General features: G+C 40.6%; 1 protein-coding gene across 1 annotated transcript in view; it reads left to right on the top strand.

Annotated features, from left to right (window-relative positions):
- LRRC7 (leucine rich repeat containing 7) overlaps window positions 1-25004 on the top strand; it is a 114158-nt gene that overhangs the window by 71060 nt on the left and 18094 nt on the right. Inside the window, exons 15-20 of the mRNA XM_026074542.1 lie at window positions 3135-3335; window positions 11271-11382; window positions 11624-11804; window positions 12810-14484; window positions 16252-16401; window positions 20811-20930. Of these exons, the coding sequence (XP_025930327.1) occupies window positions 3135-3335; window positions 11271-11382; window positions 11624-11804; window positions 12810-14484; window positions 16252-16401; window positions 20811-20930 (2439 nt within the window). The remainder of the gene's footprint in view (window positions 1-3134; window positions 3336-11270; window positions 11383-11623; window positions 11805-12809; window positions 14485-16251; window positions 16402-20810; window positions 20931-25004) is intronic.

The following is a 25004-nucleotide window of genomic DNA, read 5'->3' as shown; positions in this document are numbered from 1 at the left end:
TCCTCTCCTCCATAATGATCATAACATCTCTTCATCACAACAAAACCGCCTTACCTTATATTTGACACCAAATTCTGCAGCTGATGCTATAGTTATTGCTTATATACAGAAGAATTATTAAATGAAATGCTAAGTCTGGAGCTCAGAGCTGGTCAGAGATTTCCTCCAATTTGTGTGCCTTCAGGAGAGCATCTCGCCTCTGTCATATCTTGCTGCATGTACACCAGATACCTCTAAATACCTGCAGTTTGTAAAAACCAAAAGTGGGGAAATAATACTGTTCAAACCAGGGATATCTTATCAAACTTTGAAAAGAAAAGATTTGCCAATACAGGTTTTTTCTTTTCCTCTTCCCTATCATAGAAAACACCCTTTTTACCCAAGCCATGAAAAAATGAGCTCAAATTAAATGACTAATAATGGGATAGAAACATTTATTTCCATCCTTCTGGTATGTTTGTGCTCTTTCCCAGTGAGGCTAATCATCTCAAATGTTGTAAAGAATTACTTGACCAAACTGTTCACCAGCCTGTGTTTAGATGCATGAGCATGAGCTAAAAACTGAATTCTGGAACATTTTGTTGACTTAGTGTTCGTGACTCCATGTGTTGTAATAGGTCTTAGGGAGGTTTTACCATGTGCACTTTTAGCAATTGCACCAGACCTGTACAGGGTAACTTTGAAGGTTTTCTTAAATTATCAATAGGAGGTAACGACGAACTTGGATTGCTTTTTGTAAAAGCATACATAGTTTTCACTTTGTATCTTTCATAGTTAAAATTGACTCTCAGCCAACTGTACGTTAAAATAGATTTGGTAGTTGAAATTATTCAACAAATTCTTCCATCGAGAATTTTTCACTTAGAAAATTCTCTTTTCAGGGTTATGATACTTTCGAGGTAACATTCAAATATACCAGAATTTTACAGACAGGGAATATAGATTTTATCTGTAGTGGTAATTCTAGCTACTTTTAAGATCAGTTATGGAAATATCTGCATTCCAATGGACATCGCCTGCTGTAGCAGCCAGTCTTTTACTGTTTAATATTAATACTCACAGTGATACACGAGAGTCTTACTGAAATCCCTGTCTGTGACTCGGCTCTCTCATGACAGTCTGTCAGTTGATTTTTCCTTGGCTGGAACTTGCTGAGGATTTGCTGTGTGACTTGACTTCTAGCCGTGTTTGGCTGTACACTTTACACTGAAATCATGGCTCAGATTTTGTGAAAAAGCGATTGCCTAATTAGGCCACATCTAAATATGATTTCTTTCAACCTAAATCAACCACTGCTTTAGTAGTGCCATACATTACACATTTAATACTTTTTTCTGTTGAAATTGTTTATTAGTATATGATATGTAGCCATACATTTTAACATTTTATGTTAAAATTGTGTCAGAATCTATTGTCTGGAATGTTAGTCTATGGTGGTTCAGAATTATACACTAGTATTTAATATAGTTTTATTTTCCAACTCAGTCATGCTTTACATCTAAGACATTCCCATCCATAGACCATATTCATTTGAATCCAGAATTTCTTTTTTCTTATAATACAGTAAAGTTACCTATTAAAAGTTAGCTCCCTTTGCTTACTTCACATGCACAGTGAGGTAAATACTTCTTTGTGGTAAGTGCTTCCAAATACATTTTTATCATGTGGTAAATGTGCTGTAATTTCAAATTTCATAGCCTTGGTAAAAAGAAACAGTTATCATGACACACAGCTTGTACTGGGAGCTGTAATTTTGATTCGTTGGGGGATTTTATTGCATTTCCACCCCAAATTCAGGCCCAAAGAGCGGCAGACTCAACATTGTCGAGCAGACTCAACTGCATTTGTTGTGCGTTGTTTGTGCTGGGCAGCAGGCTTGCTCGCCAGGGGCTGCTCCAGAGCGTGTGCTTCGTGTTTGGTGCCTTGAATCGCGGACTTCGTGTTGAAACCACAACTGTATTTTGCACCTCGTATAAAGAGAGCGGAGACGGGGCAGGTTTTGAGTGTGACGGGCGGGTGCAGGATAGAGTGGGGTGGGCAGGAGGAGCTCTGCAGGGGAGAGGGACGTGGCAGCTGCTGCGCTGCTGGGGATAGGCTAGGCTTAAGGTACAAACCTACGCAACCATCCGCTCTCTCTGCACCGCTCAAGCAGGCTTGCTGAGGACGAGCTTTGTTTGGATGTACTCTTCTCCTTCCCCAACATCTCTTCTCACGATGCGGTCCCCAGCAGACAAAATACACCTGTAACACAGTGAGGAAAGGTATAGGGAGAGGTTAGCATCATGCCGCCTTTCCTGCTTGGATTGCTCCTAATATGCTAATGTGCTGTGCCATCTCCTCGGAGCAGTTTGCTGATAGTTGCGTCATCTTCCACCACGTGATGGGGAGTGGTGTAGTCCGTTAGCCTCCTCAGCCGCTCTTCCCCTTTGGCTCAACCCTGCTATTTTATAGAATTGTCCTTAATCTAGGGTTGCTTTGGACTTTTCTCTACTTCTGAGTGATAAAAATTATAAACTTGAATGTTGAGTACTGTAGGAAATGTGTAGGCCTTTCAGTCAGCTGAAGTACTCTTCAGTGTGACTCAGGGTGCCATTTCTGTAGTGGTTTGAGTCTGTTTTCCTGTATTTTCTGTATGCATAAGAGTAAGATTCATACACTTGAGTGCATGTACACACATTATACAACTCAAAGAGCAAATAGGTCCCAGTAGATCAGATTCTGTTCTCAATTGTTTTAGATAATTCAGATTAATTCAGTACTTTGAACATAGTTAAATTAATTCTGCATTTACACCAGTATTGCTATGAAAAAGTGTGATTTAATGTGTTAGTACTCTCAAGTCAAGTGTAGAATTAAAATACAGTGCTCTCACAGGGTAAAAGAGGTTTATAGGGAAGCATTCCCATTCGTTCTTTTATGTCACTGAAGTGCCATTATAGATTGAGAGCAAATTTCAGTCCAAGGACTTAAAAAAACAAAAAACCTGAAGATAAGTGTATGTAATGCATTACCCCAAATAGATTAATTCAAAAGCTGAGGAATTTGCACCTAGCCATAGGACTATAACCATAATTTTAGCTTGCACGTTGTTTTCATTTTGTATTTGTGTTTTAATTCTTTTTATGAATGTTCAGGTTGAAATAAATCTAAAACGTTATCCTACTCCATACCCAGAGGATTTAAAGAATATGGTAAAATCAGTTCAAAATCTGGTGGGCAAAACAAGCCACGGAGTACGGCCTGAGAACTCAGCACCAACTGTGAACAGTGAACAAACTGTGAAAGACACATATGAGCACAAGTGGCCCATGACACCAAAGGAGATTTCAGTGGAGGTAACGTAACAGCATCGTTGTTCCTTTCAAGAGTTCAAGACGGGGTTTTAATATAACTCCATCACATGATATTCTGCATCTATTGTGAACTTCATACCTCATAATTTCTAGTCTCATTCTTTAAAGTTAATTTACTTTTATATTGAGTGTGCTGTTTTTCCCAATACTACTAAGATTATCAGACTGAATTTTTGGTTTTAAATCCACTTAGATCTGAATTTTGATATTGATATATACGAGCACTCTCCTAAATTTTAATGCTATGAGGGACTTGCATAATAGCAGGAGAATGGACCTTATTGTGATTTATATCTCAGTCTTAAATAAGTATATTTCTGAGTCAAATATGTAAATGTCAAACAGTTTGTTCTGTCTGATGCTAGGTTCTGCCGCTTCTATTCACATTAAACTTAATACATAGTGAATAAACGTTATCAAAAGTTAGTGAAGTCGGTAGGAATGCTTCATTGACTGCAGGGAACTTTAGATCAGGCCCCCTGGAAGAGGGACTTACTATGAGTTACAGAATCTAGACCTTAATATCGTTTCACCTCTTTTTTATTTAAACATTATGATAGATTTACTGTGCTTGAAATATCGCTGTCTGTGGCTAGCGGTATATGCATGAATTTTTCTTCCCCAGTTTTCCATATATGTAACACAGATCAGGCCATTTTTATATATTCAGCAGTCTCTGCAACTGCTCTGTCATTTCTCTGTGTTTCATTTAAAGTTAAACATTTCTATTTCTTTAAAAAAACAAAATAATTTTCTCTTAATGTGACCAGAAAATTTTCTTCAAGTCTAGGCACTGTTTGGATTAGCACTTCAAACTAAAATACGTAAGTTAAATCATTAATATTTTTATCTAAATCTGAAATTTTAACTTCCACCATTATTCCTTTTTACCCATAAAATTATTTCTAACAGTGCACATCTGACCTTGTAACCAACTRTGTTGCGCAGCATAGTATTTACAAATTTACTTTGCATCGTCTAGTTTTTTTAACTTAAAAATTCTTAATAAGTTTCTACTGTTATTAATGTCTTAATAATTCCAGATATATAATACACCAATTATGTATCTGGAATTTGAATCAATGTCGTCTGCCACAGCAGAGTGTCCTGTGGGTATTCAGAGCTCAATGAACCCTCCATTACGGAGGTGGAAGGACAGAGTAGGTGGGCAGTAACACCGCAAAATACTACAGCTGCTCTGAAAGGGTCGTGTGACCACATACTGTGCTCTACCATAGGGGAAGATAAAGAAGACACATACCATTCCTATGCTTTATTCTTTGGGAAAAATGCACTAACTTTTGCAACAGAAAAATAATCATATCTAGTTTTTCTGTGAATGTACATGAACTTTAATTGTATCAGTAGAAGTATTCTGTAAAGATAGATGAATTGCCAAAAGACCCTGCAGTAGTTCCTGAAGTGCAAATAAATGATATGATTGCAATTTCCTAGTTGATTTTCTACCGTAAACAACTGACGAGGGTGCATGAATATTTCCATCATATCAATGAAAATGTATTTCTCATCTTCCATTATTATAATAGTGAAGATGATGGATCTTCTTTGGATTTTCGTTTCCCTAATATTTAGTCAAGACTAGTAACACAACTGTCTTGTTGACTGAAGCAAAGAAAAAGAATATTCTCATCATTCATACAACTGGAAGCAAATAATGCCACAGGGAAAAATTTTTGTCAATAAAGCAGGATGATGTATTCATTTTCTCACTTTGGCTTCCTATATGAAGATAAAGAGAGGTATGGGAAGCTGTAGAAAAAGTTCAAATGATTTTATGAATACTATTACCATGATTTTGATTGTAACACATTAAAGCATAATTAAGCTCAGTTTGCTTCTCAGATAATTAGGAGACATGATCTGAAGCCACAAGTTAAAATACAGTTTAAAAGTGTAGGTGTGTTCTGATTTAGATTTAGACTGAAGACAGTTTCTAATAACAAAGTAATTTGATTTCAGGTGCAGCGCTCAGTTTTTCATCCTCAGGAGCTAGATAAGCTGGTTTCTTTTCTAATCTCTTTTGCTTTTTCTTGCAATTAATTTGTCTGTGTGTCTTCACAAAACTGTTTCCCAATAATAAAGGGAGCATCTGATATGAGATCAGTGCATTGTATAGCTATTCCATAAGGAACAATGAGAAACACCACAAATCCACAATTAAGTAGCTTTAGAGTTAATATTCTTAGCTATGTACAGACTGACAAATTCATTTGATAGAGTTCTATATAATTGTCAGGTTTTGGTTAAAAGAAGTCTTTTGTATTCCAGCCTACAAAATTCAACCCTTTGTGTTAATCCTTAGCAGGTTCGTTCATACCTTGTAAAAGGAGAGTTGGTTGTCCTTGGAGCGATGGTCATTTGTGCAGTCATACTGTGGGTGCATCCATAGGCTAGCGCTAACAGCCAGAGCGCTGCAGCTGTATTGGTTCTCCTGCGACCTTCCTCTCACCTGAATCAAAATAAGACCTCGATCCTGTTAACTAGCTTCTTACATTATTAGCGTGGGGAGTTGGGGTTTTTTGTTGAAGAGGGGTGTTCTTTTTGTTTTGTTGTTTTTAGTGAAGTTTCAGAGACTGTCTAAAAGATCCTCTTGCTTTTCCAGACTTGGTTACAGATTTTTATCTCCCTCAGGATGCCTGGCTTGTGCCTTACCAGTAGGATTCAATCGACGTGTCTGTTGTGGGAGCCATTTTCCACTGATGATATGCACAATGACAGTCTCTTCTGGTTGGGAGAGGAATATGTCCTAAAGATTTTCAGTTTGTATCTGCTTAAAGCCCATACCTTGATAAGCTCCTTGCAACAGAATTACCTATATTTTACCAGGAGTCAGAACTATTTTCATTAGAGAGTCTTGCCGCGTGGTTTCTCCATAGCACAAAGGACCTCTATTAAGGTCGCAACCTTGGTGCCTTCCTATCAAAGGAGAAATGAGGTGACGGTTTACTTGTCCAGAGGTCTGACTCACAAGCGACCTTTCTCCGGATAGGAAGTCAAATGTCTTAAAGTTCATTTTGAGTTACTTTGACTTTTGCCTGACCTCATCTAAGTGTCTGGGTTGGAGGGATTCTGGGCTCCCTCCAAAATATAACCTACCTTCCATAAAACCCATTCCAGGGGTCAGTAAACCCCTGATGCTATTGCTCTCTCTGTCCCCACCTGTGTAAGGRCTCATTGTGGTGCAGTATTATACATCTGGACATAGTACTCTATACAAAGTTGTACACCCGGAGCTCATGTCTGATGGACCACAAAGTGGCTCTTCTCCAAGAGGTCTCAGACTGCCTCTCTTGGCAGCAACCCCTGTGAAGTGTATGCAATTGGGTGTGTTTTCATTTCTGTCATCTAGATAGAGCAACCGAAGCTTGTTTACTCTGGAGATGGGAGAGCACAGGGCTTATGTCATATTGTAGAGTGCAATCCAAATATCAGAGTTTTGTACCTCAGGGCAGTACGGGGACTTCTGCCCTCATGCTCAAAGCTACATGCAGATGACTGGACAAGACCATCTCCATGGTCTCTATCTGAGTGTGATGTTATGATGTCTCCCATCCTCTGCAGTACATGGTTCACTGATCAGATATGCATCTGCAGTTTATCTGCCCAGAACCCTGAGCGTGTCAGCAGACATGAAATTTATCTTTTAGAAATGGAAATTTTAATCCTAAAATACATTTCTGTAGACTGGTGATCTTTAAAATTGACTTCTTTGGTGTTATAAAGTGCTGGTCTGTTCTTGGATGCATCCTCTTTGTTGTATTTCTGACCACCTGGACAGGCAAGGTTAGTGTGTGCGTTCCTCGAACTGCTTGCCACTCTGTAGGATTGTAGAGCAAGGAAATATGTGGCAGTAACAGTCATTATGCCCTTCCTGCCTATGACAATTTTTTTCCAAGACCTGCTATGTCTTTGAGTGGAGCCCCCAAAGACTGCCTCTGCCCCACTCTGTTCCTCACGTACTTATGTCACCAGATCAGTCATGTCTCCTTTTAAAGCTCTACTGTATGTCTGAAAGCTGCTGGAGCTCTCACAGACAGCTGGGAGCTGGCTGTGCTTCAGCGTTGTGCTGGCTGCTGTCTCTGCTGTGTCTGCTGGTGGGAAGCGTTTCAGGGTTCATTCATCCTCCTGCTTTTGGATTCCAGATCCACATTCAGATTTTAGATTCAAGTGAATTTTCTGAAGAATTTTTCCTTCCACCAGTGGTTCAGTTCTTTAATGGGACTTAAATCTTTTTTTACCATCTTGGATGGAACAGCCTTCAACCTAATAACTACCGAAACTGGTCTTTCTGGAAGCTGCCACTGCAGCCAGAAAAATAGAGATTTGGGACCAGTTGGAAGATGCTTCGCTCCATGTTCTTCTGGGATAAACCCACATTTTGGGGGGCCCCTCAGCTCATTCCTAGCCGTCTGACTGAATTTCATTTCGGTTAGTCTGATTATTCTGTTCTCTAAGCTAAAAAATTTCAATTGCCTGAGCTTCACGCACACTGCATTGTGTAATCTTGTCAGGAAAAGACTTCTTAGTGTCTGAAAACTCTGAAATCTGAAACCGTTCACAGCCAGTGCTGAGAGCTCTAAGTACTGCCATTTTCCGTACAGAGTGTAACACAGGGTAAGGGGCTCCGGAAGGGTTTGTTCTGAAACTGCACCCCTGCACCTAACTGCAAGTATCAAGAAAAATACTAAAAAGTCCTAAGACGCTGTTGTGGTGTTCTCGGGGCCCCTGCTTGTGCAGATCCCACTGCCAGGACTACCAAAAGCTACAAAATTCTGAACCCAGCTCTTGCTTTATGCCTCATTTAGTCTCACTTGTATCTAAGGATATTCTGGTATCTAACTGGTTGCCTTTGTTGCTACACTTTTTCTGATCTCCTTTATTCTTTCATGAAAGTTTTAGTAAAATCTGGAAAAGTAACATTTACCTTGGTCTGTTTATCTCTTGTCTTTGTTTTTCGATTTCTTTTTAGCCAGTTCGTCATTCTCCAGATTGCTCTAGCTTTCTCCCTTTCGGGAGTTTGGCCAACTCTTTTCGTACGTGTAATTGTTCCTCTAGAASAGATGCGTTGCTAGCGGTCCTGCACCCGCCTGTCCTGCGTGTGCCGCATCTGCCCGGAGCCCTGGTCTGCTCCGTTCAGAGGCTTTACGTTCTGTGCAAATGGACTCTGAGTATTAGGTGATTTTGAAAAACACAGCTCTCTAGGCTTTAATTTGGTTTTTGTGTGTGTGTTGTCATCATGAATAATTGCCAATTTTTCTCTTTCCCAGTTATTTGACTGGCTTTAACCATGTATCATCTCTTGGGAAACAGCTCATCATATTTTTTTTATCCTGTACCCATATCTTTCTCTGGTTAGTCCTGAGGATGTGGTCTCACTCAATACAATTAAATTTATCTTTTTCTTTGTTCTTGAAATTTGTCCTATTAATAATATTTTCTTGGCTTTTTTGTTCTTTGGCTTGTAAGAACAAGGGTCCTCTTAAGCAGAGAAGAATTAAATGAAATATGATTTTTTTAATACTTTACAACATCTTTCACATTCATGGCATATTAACAAATGCCAGAATAATTCTTTGAAAAGTGTATTGATTTTTGTTGGAATAGCAAGACTGGGAGCTAAAATGAAAAAAAATATATGACAGAGAAAACTTCCTAAAATCATGCTCATAATGGTGAATACGGGTTTTTATTTTATGTCAAATATGGATATCAAAAGTTTTATGAACTGGTTCTTCCTATCTTACAACAACTAGTTTTATTTTAAGCTTCTAACATTTGGAAGTCTCATGGCACAATACTGGGATTTTAGGTTCAAGACAGAGAAAATAATTCCAAAAGAGTCACCTGTCTGATACAGACAACATTTATAAATTAACTTTGGAAATCCCAGAGAGGAAGGAGAAAGAAGAGCGTACAAAAAGCTTGGAGGTACAACAAGAAACTCAACATGCCCCATGCTTCAGAAGTAGAGAGTTTCACAGCTCGGGCGTGCTATGCACTTTGTTATTTTTCAAAAAATGGTTTTGCATGATAAGTTTGTTATACTGAGGGGGAAATTATTGTGCTGCACTGGAAAAATGCTATTGCACTGTTAGCTGTAAGTTATATGTATATCAATACTGTTATGTAAGAAATACCATATATCACAAGGGAGTTGTATATACCAAAATGGTTTAAAATCTTGAAAATATTACACCGTGTAAGAGTCAGTGTGTAGCTATATTTGCTTAAGTGTTAGCACTGAGGGAGTTAATTAAACGGAGTGTGAAGATACCTGTTCTTTGTRTTCTGGTTTGGTATAGCTACACCGAAGGCAGAAAGATTTAAATATCTACTGTGTAAATATAATTATATTCTTCAAGGATAAATTATGGGGCAAATGCTTCTACAAATTTTTGTTTATACTGTTTATGCTAAAAAATAGTTAATGGAACCTAAACCTCTCAAAGTATGGCCATACGTTTCTGTCTTCCGAGTAAAAGCAAGTAGAATTTAAAGTACAGTATTTTACATTTTAATAATGTGTTTTTGTTTTCACTTCAATTTAAATTATTTCTTTAAATATTGCACCTCTTTCCTTTATTGACTTCTCTCTGCAAAACCATGTGACCCGTAATCACTGGAGTACTTTTATCAACAAAGTGTCAGGGTTCAGAGATCCTCATAGGGTCTCCGTTAGTGTAAGTTCTCTCTTAAATATATTTCTCCCAACCATTTCCTCCCTCTTTTTTAGTGCTAATTATTTACTTTCTCCTAATATCTGTCCAAAATCCTCTTGTTTAGTAGATGCTCTTCTCCCCCAGCTTTCATCCTCTTTCCACAAACAACTCGTCCTGTGGCTCCCAAGCCTATGCGCGTTTCGCTTACCCTTCCCACAAGGATCGTCACTGGAGTTGGTACCACTTTGCAGTGGTGCCGTGGCCCTTTCCATCACTTCCCTTTTCATGACCTTTGCTGGAGCCTGTGCACTAACATCCGCTTCCCTCAAAGTGGGGTTCCCAGGTCCCCTCCTGAGGGGAGCGTTCCTGTACCATTCCTCTGGGTAGCGTCTTCTCCAGTCCGCTCCTTCCAAGGTACCTGTCTTCAGGTCTAGCATCCTTCTCATTTCTGAGCTTTCTTCCAGTGATGGGTTAGGAAATGGCACTGAGACCCTATTTGTATCTTTATTCCCTTCTTCTAGCTACGACTAAGCTTAATTTCAATGACCTAATTCAAGTGCCCTAATTTAAAATCTCTCTTTCTAAGACTGCTGGATCACTTTCTTTTCACTTTTTGACTCACAGTATTTACAGCATATATCTTACTGCTGGCTGGAACAGAAGAACAGTTGTGCGGGACAGGCTTTGAAGGTTAACATTTGCCGAACTCTAAGTGATAAGTCTGTGAAATCAGAATCATTTTAAGCTAGGAGAAAACTCTTTAGAGACAAAATCATTCTGATTTAATATAGCTTTAGGAACAGCTGAAAAAGTGGAAGGACTTTTGCCACAAATAAATGAATGGGGAATTCTTAGTCCTGAAACAATAAAGAAATGGTTATTGTATTTTTTTTTATTTCTACTGACAGCATTTTTGCGTTTTTGCATTTTTGTGACTTGACTTCATCAAAAATGTTCATGTGGCCTTGACACATCTTACAAGTTCCATCTGTTTTGCTCACATTTTCAAAGTGAGCACATCATGGTAATATTACAAGTAATTGCTGTAGAACTAATTAGAATTTTCAGCTGACAAATCAGCATGATTAGGCACGCTACCTGTGTGGCGGTGTTTTGGAGTGTTTTCACCTTGGTTAAAAAAAAAAAAAAAAAAAAAAAGGCTATGAAATGTTTGTTTGCTGCAGTTTTGAAGTGAATTCCGTTTCCTGTGTTTATTCTACATTATTCTGTTCCTCAGGATGCCTATGGACATCCTGCCAGTGAGATGAGGATAGGGGAACTTCGTCCTTCCATGCCAGAGACACCGTTGTACCCACCCAAACTTGTTCTTCTGGGTAAAGAGAAGAAAGGTACTAACTTGACTTACAATGACTTTTTAGATGAAAGCATATGTAATGTATGCAGATAGATAAGACACATGTTTCTTAAGGTATTTTATATTTCAGTCTGATTTTAAAATATATTACAGGCATATTTGTGCACTTATGTATATGTATATCTATATTCATAGTATCAGTTTAAAAATGTATTTCTCTGGAGTTCCTTTTCCAAATACTACCTCCTGAAAACRTTTGCTGTGTTTTGTTTCAGAATCGACAGATGAATCTGAAGCAGATAAGATGCATTGTCTGAATAACAGCGTTTCCTCAGGCACTTACTCAGACTATTCCCCTTCCCAGGCTTCCTCAGGGTCCTCCAATGCACGTGTTAAAATGGGGTCCTTGCAGACAACGGCTAAAGAAGCAGTGAATAATTCTTTGTGGGGGAACAGGTGTGATCATGTTTCTTAACACAGCTTCCTGTTGCCTTTTGACTTATGTTGTCATATGCATTGAGGCAAAGTGATGGTGTGCTGTCTATAAAGGCATTCAAATCAAAATACAACATTTTACCCCAGTTTTCTAGAGGTGTACATAGCTATACACTGCCCAGGCTGTAGAGAATTAGCCCCCCATTCATACTGTATAAATATCAGTAATTCTACAGCTGGTTTTTCAACTGTGTGGTATAACCATGCATTAGAAGCACCTAGCAATTGAGTTACAATTATTCTGCTCCATGTGATCCTGAGCTGCAGCTAGCTATATTTTAGCCCAGTTAACAGAGTTTATGTGATTGATATTCATTCTGCCCTGATCCTTAGTTTTCCCTGGACCTCCAAGCATAATACAGTTCCTTGGAAGTTGTTGTGATTTGCACTGGCCATCAGTAACCTTAAAACACTCATGTACTGTAAAACAGGTGCCCTGCCATGTCTGTTCCTGCTGTAGGTTGCCTAAATGTAGTTCCATCTTAAGAAATCCACAAGCTCCTCATCGTTAAACACAAAGGTTGAAGCCCACTCACTGGAGATGTGTAAAATCTTGGTGGTGAGAGCAGACACAAACTAAATCTGTATTTTTTTTGTTGTTGCTTTAAAAAAAAAAAAAAGTAAAAAGTTTCCACTGCACTTATAGAAGACTATTTTTAAAGTAGGAAAATAAGTTATGTTTAGGTGGGTTGACATGAACAAAAGGCATTGAGCCATCCAGGACTTTCGACTCACTTTGTTGTTTCCTCATGTATATATTTACAGCTTCTGTACTCCAGTGCAAAAACTGCTGCAGACATTCATGCCAGATCAGTGGCATACAGAGCCCATCTCATAGTACGATCCTGAAGCCTGAGTATAGATGGGAGAATATTAAATTGCTTTATATGCATGTCTGTCTGATGATTGCTTATGTTTTCTAAGAGAGGATATTTTATCTTGTTTTATTTTGTTTTATTTCTGCAGGCTGGTGCAGTCATTTCCTCAGCCCCTTGAAACAAAGCCATTACTGAGCCAGCGGGAATCTGCTCCAGCAGGAAACCTGCCACAGCGCAGTGACAGGCGCCCCATGAGTGACACTTTCACTGACAGCTGGAATGATAGTTCGCACTACGATAATACAGGGTTTGTTGCAGAGGAGAGCACAGTGGAGAATCCTGGTGCTAACCCTCTCTTAAGCACTAAGTCTAGAAGCACATCCGCACATGGACGCAGGCCGTTAATTAGACAAGACAGAATAGTTGGCATTCCTCTGGAGCTTGAACAGCCTACACTCAGAAACACACATGAATCTGAAGTGCCTCCTCCCAATCTTTGGCAAAATTGGACCAGAACTCCTAGTCCTTTTGAAGACAGGACAGCTTTTCCTTCCAAACTGGAAAACACCCCCACCACCAGCCCTTTGCCTGAGCGGAAAGATCATGTCAAAGAGTCTCCTGAAATAGCTAGCACTTTCACTCCAGGAATAGCATGGGAATATCATGATTCAAATGCTAACAGAAGTCTCACAAACGTCTTTTCGCATATTCACTGTCGCCCAGAACCTAAAAGCGTTATTTCGATCAGCAAGAGTACAGAAAGGCTTTCTCCAATGATGAGAGATTTAAAAACTAATAAATTTAAGAAGTCACAAAGTATTGATGAAATAGACATTGGTACATATAAAGTTTATAATATACCTTTAGAAAACTATGCATCTGGTAGTGAAACTGTAGGAACCCATGAGAGAGTAGATAAGCTTATAGGACAGGAGCATGGCCTGTTGAGCATGTCTCGCAGCCAGTCTGTGCCAATGCTGGATGATGAGCTGCTGACTTACGGAAGCGTTAAGGTGCAGCAGCCGCAAAAGTCTTCTGTGACAAAGAAGGTCTATCAGTTTGACCAAAGCTTCAATCCACAAGGAGCAGTGGAAGTCACAGCAGAGAAGAGGTTACCACCACCTTTCCAACACAATCCAGAGTATATCCCCCAGCAGAGTAAAAACATGACCCAGGATTTGGTCAGCCCGAGGGCCTACCGTGGCTACCCTCCCATGGAGCACATGTTTTCCTTCTCTCAGCCTTCGGTTAATGAGGAGGTGATCAGTGCCCCATTTGCGAGCCAGGGGTCAAGGCCAGGTTTTTTGAGAAGAGCAGATTCGTTGGCCAGCTCCACTGAAATGTCAATGTTCAGAAGAGTCAATGAACCGCATGAACTGCCTCCAAGCGATAGGTATGGCAGGCCTCCGTATCGAGGAGCTGTGGAGCGCCAAAGCAGTATCTCAGTGTCTGAATCTCAGTTCCTCAAAAGGAATGGCAGGTATGAAGATGAACATCCTTCATATCAAGAAGTGAAAGCCCAGACTGGAAGCTTTCCAGTTAAAAACCTTACACAAAGGAGGCCATTGTCTGCGAGAAGCTACAGTACAGAGAGTTATGGTACCTCCCAAACCAGGCCAGTTTCAGCTAGGCCTACAATGGCAGCTCTGCTGGAAAAGATACCGTCAGACTATAACTTGGGTAACTATGGTGACAAGCCTTCAGATAACAGTGATATAAAGACAAGGCCTACCCCTGTGAAGGGAAATGAAAGCTGTGCTAAAATGCCCGCTGACTGGAGACAACAGCTACTTAGACATATAGAAGCTAGAAGGTTAGACAGGGTATGTTTGGCATTTCTCTGCAATTAATGCCTTTAGTTGTGTGTTTTGATATTTCAAACTATTTGCACGTACAGTGGTAAACATCAGAATTCCCAATAATGAAATTCCTGCATTTTGTGTTAGAGGAGCTGGCCTGCAAAGCTTTCTGTCAACACATAAAATCAGTTGGAGTTAGGGATTCTTGGGTAAATGAGTTATAAAGCGTCTCTATAAAAGTAACTTACCACAGTGCACATTACTAATTTAATAACTACTGCAGCGCTGTCTGAAATACTAAAAAAAAAAAAAAATCTCTCCTTATTAACAGATGTGAATATGCTGCTGAAGTCCACATTTTCGGTAATGATTTGGGAGCTTTAAAAGATGCGGGATACATCTTTGCAATAAAAGAAAAAAAAATCACAGATAAAAAGTAAAAAAAATGTATTTTAACTTTCATATCACTGTTAGTGGAGGGGATTTAAAGCTATATCTTAACTACGAAAAAATGTCACTGAATATACACTGCCTCTGTTTTTAACAAGAAATATTATTATTACTCCTTTTAGCAATAGAAAGTTATGCTTATTTACCTTCTATACAAAGTGTGGTATAAACACTATAATGCATGATTTCTGCAATGATTTTGACTATTTAATGACCTGCTTCATGAATCTGGGTTTGCTTCATAAACTGAAGTGACTGTGAAAAAATTACTGTGGCCTAATGCATAAATTAGCTTCAAAATGTGTCCGTATACGTATTTTATGCTAGATATTTGTGAGTCTGGTGTTATTATATTCATTACCTTTCGGGTCGCAGGTATGATGCATATTAAAATATCATTAAGGATCAAATGCATAAACGTTAACAATTGGCTTGAAGGCTGAAGCTTTTCCCTTACTTCAGCTATTTTCCTTGTGTTGTGTAAAACTGATTGGAGAAGAGTGCAGGCAAATTAGCGCAGGCAAAGTATAGAAGTTTCTGGTGGAAATCTGTATTTCCAGATGTTGTTTGTTTAAGAAATATCTTTGCACTTAGTTTAAAATGTGTATGTATTTAAGAAATATTTTAATTCATGGGAAGCTGACACTGGTGATTTTAGCTGGTTAAACTGAGTTCCTAGAGTTTTCTGCAGGTGTAAGTGAGCCAATTCATAGTTTGCAACGTGCCGTAAGAAAAACCCTGGGAAGTTTGACCGACCAGGGGAGATGATGTGCAGCCAGTCAGGCCGCCGGGGTGCTGCGCGGCAGCGGTGGCGCCCCGGGGGCCCAGCGCGGTGCCGGGGGCGCAGGCCTAGGCGTCTGCCCAGCCCGGCCCCCCGCCGCCGCCGCCCTCCCGTCGCGCGCACCTCCGGGGTGCACTGCCGGCGCACGAGGTGCTGCGCGCTCTTCTTGCCTAGGTTTTTTTTGCTCTGCCTTCGAATCCCTTTTATGCTAGATATACGCTTCCTGGCCCGTCCATGGTTGTGCAGACATACCAAAGTTTGGCCATATTTGCAAAATAAAGACTTGTACCATGTTGTACACTGCAGATTTCAGACTACAGATAACGACGTATTTCATTTGCTGTCAGCGTTGAAGTCTTTTTTATGGTATCCGTTCTATGTATAAGTAGCAATGTATTTGCTTCCGTCTGACCCAGTGCATGCGTCAAAAAGCTATTTATTTCTTGGTACTGTTTGTTTGCTTAAACTAAAACTTTGTGAAATTAACCATATATGTGTGATACTTAATTCAATGAGCATGTGTGTTCATATCCTGTCACGTGGTTGTTTCCTCTACTCAGACCGCTGCTTACAAACACAACACAGTTAGCCTTGGCATGCTGCACTCTGGAGGGTTTTCAGCAATGCATGCCGGCAGAAGCATGACTTTAAACTTGCAGACTAAATCTAAATTTGAAAACCAAATGCTTCAAGAGCTACCTCTACCGAAAGTAAGTATGGGATAGCCAGCATATACCAGCCTTACAAAATAAATTAATACTCCTTGCTTTTTCCTGGTTTAGCTTTGCCTATTCTTCATGCTTATACAATACATGCAATCCAAAAAGCAAAGATGATAGTAAAATAGCTTTCCTAGTCAATAACCTTGCTTTTTGGATTAAATAGCTTACATGGCTGTCATTACTGCTTTCTGCTCTTGTGTTATATATAGACTGATGTGATCATTATATTTCCCAATGATATAATCTGTGTATGGAACTGGAGGACACATTTTGTGTTGTGACTTTTTACTCTTAGAAAAATTAATGTAGAAATGTTTAAGATGCATTTGAATAGGCTCCAAGAGACAGGGATTTACACATTTGAACGTTAATTTGGGTATGCTGTAATGTCTGATAAGCTTTGGGTACGTACCTACTATACCTAAAATAATTTAAAATTTTTGTTGTGAATAGTGCATATAGAAAGACAGGAATTTTTTTTTTCATTTTTTRATGTTTATTTCACAGCTGTTAATGATATATTGTTGACACGTACATACATATATAAATACTTAAATAAATAAATGTGTGATGGGAAAAGCAGGTATAGCAAGCGAGAGAGGAACATTGCTAAGATTCTTCTCTCATTCCACGTCGCGTGTGGCCACCCTGGAGTCGCAAGAGGAACCCGTTTGCCATATGATTGCAAGCAGTCTTGTTACGTGGATGGTGTGTAACGTCAGCGGGACGGCTGACTGCTGTAAGATACAAGTGTTGCTACGTGTCTTAGCGCGTTAGCATCTGTAAGACCCGTTTGGCTGTTGGTGCAAATGAGCTGCCTCTCTGTGAGTAATTAAACAGTGACGGGGCGCCGATCCCGGCTCTGACACGTGGTCGTCTGTGCTGGTAATGGCTGGAGCGGCCTCCGGCGGGGCTTTGGCCCGGGCGGCTGGCACTCTCCCAGGGCCTTCCCRCCACGGCTCAGGCCGCGGCACCGGCCAGAAGCTCCCTGCAGGCAGCGTCGGGGCCTGGCGGAAGGGGTTAGGTGCCACCCGGCCAGGAGGACGAGAGGGTTCAGGGGCAGCAGCGTGGCCAGGTTGGGCACGTTGGCCGCGGGACRAGCCTGAGCGCTGCTTAGTTCGCCACTCTAGGCGTACGCACAGTGTACTGGATTTCCGAGCAAAGCTGGGATAGTGTAACAGCACACGCGCGCACACGCACACATCAGTGTCAGGTTTCTCCTGCTGTAACTCACTTTCCTTATTCTGCTAACGGCATTTCCCTCTCCTGTTCCAGCTCCCCACGGAGTTAACAGGTCCCGATATCAGTGTGTGTGTCTCCATCGCTGCTCGGTTAATGGCATCTGGGTCACGTCCTACGTGTAGATGTGTGTTTGTGTGGACACAGGCAGCTTTCCAGTGTTGGTCATACTGTATTTTCTTTCCAAGAATGTCTGTTGGTTTGTATATGTGATAATTCTTGTCACAAGTCCGTGTGAGATGTCCGTTTGACCTTAACTCCAAACAGTGTCGCTGTTTCCATGCACACATGTAGGAATAAGGTATTGCATATTACTTCAAAAAATTTAGGGTATAAATGACRATGGGTTCTAATATGGATATCCGAGGGTATGTTTAGGATGACGTGGTCCTGGGTGTGGTCTTACGCGAATTACTCTGCTTTAAAGTTCACCAGCATATCATTGCTACGTATCCATGTAAAATCTGCTGTTAAGGTGCATGAAAGGGGTGTATTTGTGTACTGTGCAGGTTGGAAAGCGAGGGAGAAATTATTGCTGATCAAATAATTTGAATGTGTAGAATTGCTTAATTTTATTCCTTCACATGTTCTGGAAGATTTTGCGTTTCTCGATGAATGCAGGCCACAGCAGTTTAATATTATACTTCTTCTTTCTCTTTATCGTGACCTGGATTCAGAGGAGTAAGTGAGGGCTAATTGTCCAGCGGAAGCTCAGAAAACCAACTGTGACAATTACTTAGACTGAGAACGGTTATTACATTGAGTCTACTCCATCTGTAACATGTTTTAACTGCTGGTTTTCATTTTTTTACCTAGACGTAATAGATATGTAATTTTTACGGGTCTGCAGTCTGTCCAAGCTCTGCAAATGAATAATATTGTGAGCAGACTAATCCATTTTACTGCAGAAAATGAAAAGAAACCCCTGTTATCACAGAATTGTCCTTTTCTATTCAGCAATAAGCACTCTCTGTATTTTTTCTTCTTTCTTCTTGAGTGTCAACTCACCTCTACAGCTTAGTCAGTCGCTTGTAAAAATGGCACGGCGTTYTCTGCAGGGACAAAAGAAACGCTTCGCAGAAGAACGCTTTCAGCTTTTATCATCCGTGTCAGAATTCTTTTAAAACCCTGTGCATTGGTGAACTTCAGTCTCAGAAGTGCAGCACCATCTTCCTCTACTAATAATCAGCGTTTCGCAAAGTGTATCCCTTTCGGAGGGAAAGCAGAAGCCCCTTAGGAAGCTGCCTCCACATGCTCCCTATGTCTCTGGATGGCTGCGAGCACATAATGTGTTTTGTAAATTCTTCTCACAGGGAGGCGGCCAGATTTCCAGCACAGCCGTGGGCATTTCAGCCCGTGGGTGAGACTGGAAGGGATGACTCACATCGCAAGATGTGCTTTCTTTTCCAGTTTTTTTTTTATTACTCCTCTGAGAAGAAATTTTGCAGTGGTACATTTTGATTTTTGGAGTTCTTTGCTGCGTGATCTCAGATGAGGTCCGCCTTGCTTGGGCGAGGGTTACGCGGGGACGGCAGGCAGGCAGGAGGCAGCAGACAGGATGGCGTGGCTCATGCGTGAGCCTGCGAAGGCAAAAAGCTCCCAGAGCGGGCCCGGAGCGGGCCCCTGTCCTCGCCCTTGGATGAGCGGGACGCAGTGCAGCCCCAGGGCCAGCTGTCCCGCTCGGTCTGCGTGCGGCGAGGTGCGCGGGCGCCGTGTCAGGCCGTAGTCGTGCGCCCGCGTTTGCCGGCTTTGGGGAGGTTTGTGCTGTCGGAGTGCCGGCAGCAGCGCTGCCGGGTCAGACGTGGTCTGGTGGCTGCTGGGTGGTGAGAGAGAACCTATGGAGAAGGTGCCGAGGTCGGTCTCGTTTTTCCCTTTTTATTATGTGTAAAGAAAGCTCTAAGGGGAAGTCTTGTATTTTCGACAGGGGATATGTATGGAGTAATTTTTTTAATTTAAGAAATAGCACATCTTTCCTGATTTTTTTGGAGCACTTTTTGAATGATGAGAGAATTAGAATGGCAGGTTTTTTAGATTTCAAATAATTAGGGGTGAACATTTTTACTTAACCACTGAGGAATTTGAGTTAAATCACAATTTACTGATCCTTAGTTTTAAAGCATTTTTAAGCTTGTTAAAAAAAGTCCTTAACTGACCAGTTATCAGCTTTAATATTTCAAAGCCACAGTTGCGTTTGTTCTTCAGTCATCTAAAGAAGTGTTTCATGATTTTTTTTTCCTAAGTTGAAGAAGATATTGAATGATGGAGGAGAAAAAATAGACACTTTTTTTTTCTTTGCAAGATGACCATTAATTAAAACTGAATAAGCAGTTAACTGAATAAGCACGTTATAGTGATAAGTGCTGTGAGCRGTATTATAAAATTGACATTTTGAAAAGACTGGCACAAAAAGTGCCCTCAAAACTACTGAAAACAATGAGTAAAATAACCTGTGAAAAATCTGACAAAGAAGAAATGTGTCCAAAAGGAGAGAAAAGCAGAAAAGAGTAACAAAAGTATAATACTCATTCAGGAAACATTAAATGTGTGTTATGTCCATTCATACTCAGGAAAGCGTTTAGTTACTGGTTAACAGGTGATATCCTGTTAACTTCAGTAGAACAAAAACAGTCATATCCTAGAGAGAGAGGTCTATAAAAAGTATACAGCCCAGTGTAACATAGAGCACAGCTCAAGGTATGGTAGTCAAAACTTCAATATTGTCATTAAGGAACATTTTATAAAGAAAATGTAAGCATATAATTTAATATTGATGGCAAGTATTTAGTAAAAAGTTTTTGATAATTGAATGACCAGTAAAAAAGTTCTAATTCAAATGATTAATGGCAGACTACAAGGTTAAATATGTAACTTTGGCCAAGATTTGTTGTTCTGAAAGTAAGGATTCATACTAAATTAATTTTCTCTTTTCTCTCATCATTCATTATTCTCATCATTTCTCTAAAGATCTCTTATTTGCAGAGAGTCTCATGGCAATATGATTACATGTTAACAAAATACCATAAAATTTAAGATGATTTCCTTTTTAACAGTAGTGTGTTGCAGTTTAACTGGGTTGATTACTAGAATAAATGTGCAGAGAGAATTTTCTGTCACGCTCTGTCAAGTGACTAAAGGGTGCCGTCCCCTTTCCGCAATAGACCCCGTCGCAGCAGAGCAGCATCCTAGACAACGGGCAGGAGGAGGTTTCGGCGAGCGGCCAGTGGACCCCCTACCCGCTGGGGCGGCGCGACGTGCCCCCGGAGACCATCACCAAGAAGGTAAGCAGCTCGGCGCAGCCCCGCGAGGGACACTGCTGGCGTAGCAACAACTTGCTTCTCTTCCTAGCAAATCGGTGGAAGGAGGAGAACGGGTTAATGAGGACCGCTTTGGGAGACAAATATTCGTAGTTCAAAGTTTAAAGCAGCAGTCACTGTGAATTACAGACCATGTTTTCATGCCTGCTACCCATTTTTGCATTTATGTGTGCAGATGCCAATAGTTATAGTCTGCAGCGTGCAAAATGGGCACAGGGGGTTCAGCAGGTGCAATCCCACACATGTCAGAGAGTTGTCAACTCCCTTTTATCCTGAAAATCCTTCATTCCAATTCTTCATTTCAATTCTTATGTCGTAATAACTTAATGGCAAAAAATAAATGTGTTAAGATGGAGACCAGCTCAATGGCTGGACTGTCATAGACATGTTGGCAGAGACATCCTAGGCAGTGCCTCATTTGCTGATAAACTCGCTAGCAAGTTGGAGAAGCACCGTATCACTAAGAGATCAGAGGGGCCTGATTTCTAGTACCTTGTGGCAGTAGATGCGAAATTACAGTCCTTGGATCTGGCCTGTTTCTGTCAAAACGCTGGCTGCTCTCATCCGACCCCTGACGTGGCCCTGTTCACATTGACTGAGAAACTGGCCATTTTTGTATATTGTAGTCATAAAACTGAAGAATAAAGGATCTTAACAAACTAAACTGCATTTGCAATCAGCTTTAGAAGATGGAGCTGCACGTTTAAGCAGTGATAATTATATTGCTTGTTGATCTACGTGGAGACTGGTCCTGCTCGTTCCTGCAGTAAAGTCAATAAAGTGAGTAAACTGGTGTGAAAGTCATAACGTGCATATTGATACCTGAAGTAGCTTAAACAACTGTTAGTACTGATGAAGCAAATATTTCCCTACTGGCTTCAACTTTTTATTCAAGACAGTTTTAATAGCAGCAGGCCTTGCCTTTACGAAAAAGTAGTGAAAAGAGATAGTTTACACAAGAGAATTGCTTGAAGATGGGAGACGAGTCATTGTACCCAGAGCAGCACAGACCCCTCCTGAAGCAAAGGGTGGTGAAGAGGAGAGAGAGCACCCTCGTGTCATTTGATGGAGTTGGCTTTGAGAGCAAAGTTATTCAAAGGGTTTCTTTATCCTCTGATATGCAAGAAACCAGGAGAAGAATTTTAAGAGGAGTTATTCCTTATCTTCACTTATATATTGGGATAAAACCTGCATTTATCCATTCACACAATCTGATGTAATCTATGTCTTGCATTTGTGCATCATCGGTGTTGCTATAATAAGAAACTGAAGATTCTGTTTCATTCTGAATATTTCAATATCTGGCTGCTCAGATGTTGTAAGTACCGACATTGCATAACCATACTGAAATCTGCTTAACTCGCTGGAGCAATCTGTTGTTTCATTCATTGTCAGTTGCTTTAATTATACGATAAATATTGGACACTGAGCTGAAAATAATTAACTTTTGTGGTGGATGTTAAATAATGTACAGAATGCAAATGAAATCAGGGAAACAGTCTGCATAAAAGAGAGGATTTTTTTTCTGCAGAATAGGTAATTCCTGTTTCTAAGAAAAGGATTTGTTTTCAGCTTATCCACATCCAGCAAGAGCCACAGTGTGAATACACAAGAAGTGGTGATATGATCTCTTCAAAGAAAGCCTATTAAGAGGAGTGAAAAAATGAATTCTGAAAATTATTTACCTGCCATTCTCAGGAGGTAGTTTGCAATGTGCATTTATGACAGTGCTAATCTCTTCCATTGAAAGTGACCTAGAGCGTCAGTTTTCCACCATTTGGAGATTAAAATACAGTGAGTTTTTGAAGTCAGACTCAGAAAATCTTCTGTAGAAATGAAGTTCAACAAACGTTGTGAATATAAATTGGAGTATACATTGTGTTTTTCCACTAACATAATAGTACTAGTTTTAATGGGCTAGTGCTAAACAGAGCAGAATCACCACATGGCAGAGCTTTACTATGGAAATCACTGAAAGAAGAGTTGGGACTTGCTCGTCCAAGGGAAGAGTGTGCGCAATAGGCTGGAAGAGTGTGTGCTCAGGCCGGTAGACTATGTATACAGGCACAATAAAATGTGTGCCTAAATGATCCATACGTATAAGCCTATTACACATATAGTGATGGCTATTTATGTACGGTAGGTAGGGTGGGAATACTACCTGGTAATCGCTACATAATTGTATGGTATATGAATGGTTGTTTCTGTCCTTTTTACTCTTCAGAACACAGATTAAATGGCAGCTATATTTTAATTTAAATGTGCTCATTTATCTAGTCATCTTCAGGCAAATGATGGGATATGTTTTCTTAAGGAAAAGTTGGACATTCTAATATTTAAATTTAATAATCCACTGGTTTATTAAAAGACTACACTTTTTATGCTTCTTGGAAGAGCCACTTTTTCTGGCACAGCAACAAGACAAAAGTCAACTACATGCCTGGTTAAATCAGTTATAGTCTGAATTATCTGCTCCTCCATAAAGAAGGAAGGGGAAGAAGCATGGAGGGGGGATCACCGAAAGGGAACCTGGAGATTGCCTCTCGGGAAGAAGAGAGGTTGAAGAATGTGAACGAAGATGGAAGAGGAATAGCCATCAGCCTAGCCGGCGCGGGCGCAGGGTGACGCTCCTGCGCGAGGACGAGCTGCCAGGTTCGGGGCTGCGGAGGATGGCGTTGCTCGGCCTCCTCTGTGGCYGCTGCAGGGCTGCAGCAGTCAGCCCAGCGGGTGTGGAAGGAGCGTGTGCTACAGAACTGGAGCAGGCCAGCTGCCCCAAAACGGGGACGTGCGGAAGTGGCTTCAGTCCCCATTTCTCTTCCCTTCTGAACTGTGAGTATTTCTGTTAGCCACCACTGAGAGGCTGGAGGGTCTTTGTGTTTTATTTCCAGCGTCGGCTGTTCAAGCCAGAGGCCATATAAACCAGTAAAGAAGATCTGAGGTTTTTCGGTGAAGAATCACAGTCTTTTGTATTTGAAACAGACTTCTTCCTCTGAGACGGACAATGCTCCTGCTGTGGACTGATACGGTGGTTGTGTTGGGATTGTATCTGGGACATGTAGTGCAGCTGAAGAGATTCTGCATTTTCCAGTCCTTCTGTGATGAATATCTGACACAACATAAAGTACAGACCCGTGCTGCATACTTTCACCTGCTCAGCTTGGATCTCAGCAGTGTAAGGTGACACAGATGCAGTAATCCGCTGAGGACACAGCTTGTTGCGCCTAGGGAGTTAAAGAACAGGTTAAAGTTCTGTGTTGGGCATTTTCCTTCCCTTCTGATCTCAGATGAGCTGAAGATCTTTCTGATCTGTAAAGTGGGATATTAATAGTACAAACTTCACAAGACTATCCCAGGAACAAGTGCATTGATGTGTGTAAAGCACTTTCACATCCACAGATGCTATTATTTAAAAAGAGTTTGGGGACTGAGGATTTGGACACAAGAAATAAACAGATTGCTCTGTCATTGCTCACTTGGAGAATGTCAAAGGAGTACACGGAGTCTGAATGTATCTGAGGTGGTCCCTGTGTTCAAATGTAGCTAGCAATAAAAGAGCACATCAGTTTTCCTAGCAGTCACTTTGAATATTGCTAGGATTCTGTGTTCAGTGTCGCAGGTAGCTCCAACTGCATCTGTGTTAGTGATGTGTTCTGCAGAAAAATCTTACAAATCCATTAACATGTGTTTGTGCTATGGCAACAAACAATTCTAACAGCACCTTGGCTGCTGTAACTTCTGTGGCCAGATGATTGGCCAATGGGTAAGAAATGTTTTGATCTTTTGCTGTGTTAAATTTAATCTTGTCTAAAAAATACCCTCACAACTGGTGACTCTTCCATCAGGATCATAAATGTGCAATAGTGCTGAGAGTTAGATCTTCATGACTAGGCGTCTTTGTGCCATTGGCTAGTGTGAACTTAATACGAAACATGGTTTAAGTAGTTCTGCTGTGTCCATAGAGACTTGTAGATATTGAGACCTAAAATGATGATGATCATTCACATTCAGACTGTTTGAATAATAACACAGGCTGGTGAG

Source organism: Apteryx rowi, unplaced genomic scaffold, assembly GCF_003343035.1.
Source record: "Apteryx rowi isolate R43461 unplaced genomic scaffold, aptRow1 scaffold_39, whole genome shotgun sequence".
Taxonomy (NCBI): Eukaryota; Metazoa; Chordata; class Aves; order Apterygiformes; family Apterygidae; genus Apteryx; species Apteryx rowi.
This window is presented reverse-complemented; position numbering and strand designations above follow the sequence as displayed.